This window comes from Nannobrachium achirus (genome assembly GCF_963921795.1).
Source record: "Nannobrachium achirus genome assembly, chromosome: 5".
NCBI classification, from domain to species: Eukaryota; Metazoa; Chordata; class Actinopteri; order Myctophiformes; family Myctophidae; genus Nannobrachium; species Nannobrachium achirus.
In genome coordinates this window covers 73,390,645-73,396,644 of record NC_137814.1, presented here as the reverse complement: position 1 = coordinate 73,396,644, position 6,000 = coordinate 73,390,645, and the positions used below count along the sequence as shown (strand labels likewise).

General features: G+C 47.5%; 1 protein-coding gene across 1 annotated transcript; it reads right to left on the bottom strand.

The window, feature by feature from the left end:
* Positions 1-1,236: 1,236 nt before the first annotated feature.
* On the bottom strand, positions 1,237-2,241 carry LOC308285303 (protein adenylyltransferase FICD-like; the record flags this gene model as incomplete). Its single annotated transcript, XM_080726019.1, has 1 exon — positions 1,237-2,241. One exon carries the CDS (start codon positions 2,239-2,241, stop codon positions 1,237-1,239), a length of 1,005 nt encoding a protein of 334 aa, XP_080582145.1.
* Positions 2,242-6,000: the final 3,759 nt, after the last annotated feature.

Here is a 6,000-nt window from a genome sequence, read left to right as displayed (position 1 = left end):
GAACCTTTGGTTCCGGTTCCAGAAAATCGTGCATTGGGTCGGGTTGAGGCCGGGCACTGCACTACCTGCTGCGGCAGGGAACACGCGTGCCGAATTTGAAATAGGGAATGAATGCCCCCCACCCTTTAATGCAAACCCCATTATACCTGTTGTCATGAGAGCCGTTTTGACCATATGTTTGCCTGTGTCCATTTAAGCCCATATATGAACATCAGAACACGTCATACTGATGACATTCAATACGTAACCATGACCTTTTTTGTTGACTCATGTGGCGTACGTGATGTCAGAGCCTTTTATGAAGTGATGTCACAATGAGTCAGCGCTTGTGCCTATTTCCTCCGGAACAGCCTGATGTCAACAATCAGGTCTGCATAAGGAGATTCCGAACGCTTTGTGCTGGTTTCGGAAAACCGTGCGTCGGGTCGGGTCGAGGCCCGGCACTCCGCGCCGCGGCGGGGAACGCGCGTGCTGAATCTGAAGCCGGTGGGACGAACGGTTGTCGAGATACGCGGATTACATACACAAAGACTCACAGAGACTTTAACGTAACATTTTGGTTAATGGTTTACAATGGAGTTGTCATTGCGTGTTGTCATGCAAAGCATATTGGAAACTCAAAGCAGACAGATATAATGAACAACACATGCGACAGAAAATGATAGCATTAGCATTGGCTAGCCAAAGAAGAAGGAATAAAGAAAACATGGATTTATTTGTATTTACTAACTTTCCGCATGGTCTGGGAAAAGATCATTTTGTGACAGCGCCGCTGACAGCAACAGCAGCAGCTGCAACCATGGCAACTTTAGGTAAGAAAGACGTCTCATACAACTCTTAATATAATAACGTTGGAATTCTTTCATTTCAGGGCCACAGGTTCGGGTGTCGGACCTCTCGTTCTGCGTGGGTATCGGATCTAATTGGCCTAATAATGGCACGGGTCCGTCATGTTTCGGGGCTGCTCGGGTAACGGTTCTGAAATTCCAAATTATAGACGGGGCCATATGGGTCCGGCTCCATTTTCCCCGGGTCCCTTTGAGTTTGGGTAGTTAAAATTAGACCCGAGAAGACCTCTAATGGGAATGGGGATCAATAGTTTTTTTTTTTTTTTTTACAATTGATCCCACAAGAGTCGGGCCACCACACTCGCAATTTCAGAAAATGACATATTTTTTCTAGTTAATTTTCGTACTGGGGGGAGGGCATTGAATGCCAATTTCGCCTAGGGCGCCATTACGGCCGGCCAGGGCCGCTGCTGCCATTAGTAAACGTCAAGAATGTGTCCAGAGTGTCCTCTATGCATTTGGTTAAGAAACGAATGAAAGGTTGGACATCACCGTGATTGGCCGTGTCCAGAGCTCTGAAATACTCAGCACTTTGTTCTACGCGAACAATACTAGGTGCAGGGTACCCAGCCTGCATGAGTATCAGGTTCATTAGTAGCCGTGATGTACGTCCGTTGCCATCTTCAAAGGGGTGAACATCGACCAGTTTGTAGTGGGCGAGTGCTGCGCGCTTCACAGGGTGCAGCTGACGGGCCTCCTCACTGTTGAGCCACTGGACCAGTTCTTGCATGTGTCGGGCAACATCCCGAGCGTGAGGAGGAACATGGCGTCCTACATACACCTGGACTTTACGCAGCCTCCCTGCCTTCCCGGGGTCTGCGTCGCCAAGCACTCTGCGGTGGATCTCCAGGATGTCTGTGAGCGAGATGTCGTCTTCAGCTCTAGGCAACAGGGTGCTTTTAATATATTTCAGGGCTGCGTCTATGCCAATGGGCTCGTGGAACTCCTTCAGGCGCTTACCAGGGATGGCACGGCGCATGGCCTCGTTGAACTCCTTCAGGCCCTTGCCAGCAATGTCATAGCGCCTAGCGGCATCAATGGTGGCGCGGATTTCTGGTAGAGTCAATATGTTACCTTCAATGGCCACTGTGTGGTATATATGGTGGTAGTGGGATTCCTCCATTGCCTGTCTGAGGGCAGACTTAAGCTTGGGAATGGACAAAAGCCTGTGCACTTTGCTGTCGATGATACCAAAGTGACGTTGGTCAATCTCCTCCTCCAGAAGGAGGGTGTGTTCTCTGCTCTCTGCCTTGTCATACAGGTGGTCTGCTTGAACACCATCCTTCTCCTCCAGAATGGTCCGCTCTGCCAGGGCATCCACAAAGTGAGGATTCTTGTTGAGGGCAATCGTCAGCAGCTTGTGAGCATTTGCTCTCTTCCCTTGTCTTTTCATCTCCAATGCCTTTTGCACTACTATACTTTCCACAGTCTTAGAAGCAGAAGATGCAGAGAAGAGCTGGCAGCGTAACTGTGGCACAGGTATACGCCAAAGCTGAGGACCTAGTGGCAAAGATCCCCGAAGAGAAACCAAAGGGAGAACACATCCCCCAAGGACACGGCAGTTGGTGTAACGCCAGATCAATGTAGCATTCATGACTGCATACAGGTCAAATACAGGTATATTAAATAGCCTGGCTTCTCTGTGAATCCAACGTCATGTTGATGACGTCATCAGTCCTGTCCCAAATATGGCTTGTGGGATGGCGGATCTGAGATGATGTCAGAAAGTGGTATTTTCACAATATTTATAGAACCAAGTAGGACATCAGACATTCACACATTCTCAGCTGCATGCTCTCTCACTCACACAGAGGCAGCGAGCTTGCCTGTGAAGCAGGGAGGGGCGACAGCTCAGCATCATTCAATACTCTTAAAAGTTGCTACTGTGCAAAGTTTTTATGAGTACTTTGATGGCAATTTTCTGGTTGTTAATTTCAATAAATTAATTCATTAATTTTCAGATTAATTAGTGTGTTTGCCTGACAGGGCAACACATAATAGTTCTAGGGAAACTTTATAGACTTCTAGGGTAACCTGTAACTTTTTTTATAGACTTTGTTTCGTGCTGCCATTGGAAATGGCAGGGTAATCCTCAAAAATGACTTAACTTTAATCATCAATGACATAACTTTATGGATTACTGAGATAACCTTTCTGCTGCCATTGGAAATTGATTGAATCATTGGGAATGGAAATCAATAGTTATTTTTTTACAATCGATCCCACACGAGTCGGGCAACCACACTCGCAATTTCAGAAAATGTCATGTTTTCTAATTAATTTTGGTACTGGGGGAAGGGCATCGAATGCCAATTTCGCCTAGGGCGCCATTACGGCCGACCAGGGCCGCTGCTGCCATTAGTAAACATCAGGAATGTGTCCAGAGTGTCCTTTATGCATTTGGCTAAGAAACGAATGAAAGGTCGGACATCACAGTGATGTCCGACCTGGGCCGTGTCGAGAGCTCTGAAATACTCAGCACTTTGTTCTACGCGAACAATACTAGGTGCAGGGTACCCAGCCTGCATGAGTATCAGGTTCATTAGTAGGCGTGATGTACGTCCGTTGCCATCTTCAAAGGGGTGAACATCGACCAGTTTGTAGTGGGCGAGTGCTGCGTGCTTCACAGGGTGCAGCTGACGGGCCTCCTCACTGTTGAGCCACTGGACCAGTTCTTGCATTAGTCGGGCAACATCCCGAGCGTGAGGTGGAACATGGCGTCCTACATACACCTGGACTTTACGCAGCCTCCCTGCCTTCCCGGGGTCTGCGTCGCCAAGCACTCTGCAGTGGATCTCCAGGATGTCTGTGAGCGAGATGTCGTCTTCAGCTCTAGACAACAGGGTGCTTCTAATATATTTCAGGGCTGCGTCTATGCCAATGGGCTCGTGGAACTCCTTCAGGCGCTATCCAGGGATGGCACGGCGCATGACCTTGTTGAACTCCTTCAGGCCCTTGCCAGCAATGTCATAGCGCCTAGCGGCATCAATGGTGGCGCGGATTTCTGGTCGAGTCAATATGTTACCTTCGATGGCCACTGTGTGGTATACCGGTATATGGTGGTAGTGGGATTCCTCCATTGCCTGTCTGAGGGCAGCTCGCCCTTTGGGAATGGACAAAAGCCTGTGCACTTTGTTGTCCATGATACCAAAGTGACGTTGGTCAATCTCCTCCTCCAGAGGAAGGGTGTGCTCTCTGCTCTCTGCCTTGGCATACAGGTTGTCTGCCTGAACAACATCCTTCTCCTCCAGAATGGTCCCATGCTCTGCCAGGGCATCCACAAAGTGAGGTTTCTTGTTGAGGGCAATCGTCAGCAGCTTGTCCCTTTTGTCAAAATGTGTAGGAGTAGTGTCCAAAAATGTGTTTGAAGAAATTGGCCTGTTGGTGGTGCTATATGGGACAGATCCATGTTGATGACATGAGTGTAGACATACTGTGTACCAATTTGCGTGATTTTCGGGCAAAATGTGTAGGAGCAGTGTCCACAAATGTGTTTTAAAAAATCGGCCTGATGGTGGCGCTATATGAGACAGATCCATGTTGATGACATGAGTGTAGACATACTGTGTACCGATTTGCTTAATTTTAGGGCAAAATCTGTAGGAGCAGTGTCCAAAAATGTGTTTTAAAAAATAGGCCTGAAGGTGGCGCTATATGGGACAGATCCATGTTGATGACATGAGTGTAGACATACTGTGTACCGATTTGCGTGATTTTAGGGTAAAAATTGTAGGAGCTGTGTCCAAAAATGTGTTTTGCAAGAATCGGCCTCATGGTGGCGCTAGTAGAGGGTCATGTGTGAATTGATGGGCAGGCATGGAGTATGTGTGCAAAATTTGGCATGGATCGGGGCAACGGTTGCGGAGATATGAGCAGGGCAAAAGTGTGACGTGTGACGTGTGACAGACAGACTGACGGAGGGACTGACGGACAGCTGGTGGAGGTTTTGATAGTAAGTGCGACCTGACGGTCGCAATAACGAATAACTGAGTAAGCAAGCGTGTTTGGGCTCTCACAGCACTTTGATCCAATTTTCTGGTTGTTAATTTCAATAAATAAATTAATTAATTTTATGATTAATTAGTGTGGTTGCCTGACAGGGCAACACATTATAGTTCTAGGGACACTTTATAGACTTCTAGGGTAAACTGTAACTGTTTATAGACTTTTTCCTGCTGCCATTGGAAATGGCAGGGTAACTCCTCAAAAATGACGTAACTTTCATCATCAATGACAACTTTATGGATTACTAGGATAACTTTTCTGCTGCCACTGATTGAATCAATGGGAATTAGAGGTCTTCGGACCTGCCCGAGATCCGAAATTACTCGGGATCCGACCTGCCCCGAGCCAGGTAACGGGGCCATTTCCAAGCATTTACCACGGGGCGGGTGTCTATAGTGAAATCGCCAGTTCCTGTTACCCGAGTGGAGCAGAGTCAGCCGAGATTGAATGAAAGAGAACGCACCAACTGCACCAAAGAGATCACGCCACAATATGTCACTAAACGATGCAGCGTGTAATCTGATGCATTGGTTGTGAAAAGTTGTTTAGTACTCACTCACAGTCACAACACTGTATGGGGCAGTTGGATTTGTTATTATTATCAACGATTGCTGATACTAGAAGCTCGGGCGGCCGAGCGTCTAGTCGGCAACCTGGCCAACTCGGGAACGATGTAAATAGGGAATGAATGTCCCGCCCTTTAATGCAAACCCCATTATACCTGTTGTCATAGGATCCGTTTTGACCATCTGTTTGCTTGACTGTGTCCATTTATGCCCATACATGGAGATATCTGTCAACGTCCATTTTATGCCCATATATGTGGAGATCTCTGTAGGACGCTTTTGACCCTGTTTGCCTGTGTCCATTTATGCCCATATATGGAGTTATCTGTTTGTCTGCGTCCATTTTATGCCCATATATGGAGATCTCTGTAGACAAAGTGCCGGTTCCGGAAAACCCTGATGTCAGACATCAGAATCCGAACCTGCCTGTGTCCATTTATGCCCATGTATGAGATATCCGTATCTGTCTGTCTGCGTTGGAGATCTCTTTATCTGTCTGGGCCTCCGACTGTGTTGCAGACACAGTGCCAGTTCCCCCTTTAATGCAAACCCCATTATACCTGTTGTCATAGGACCCATTT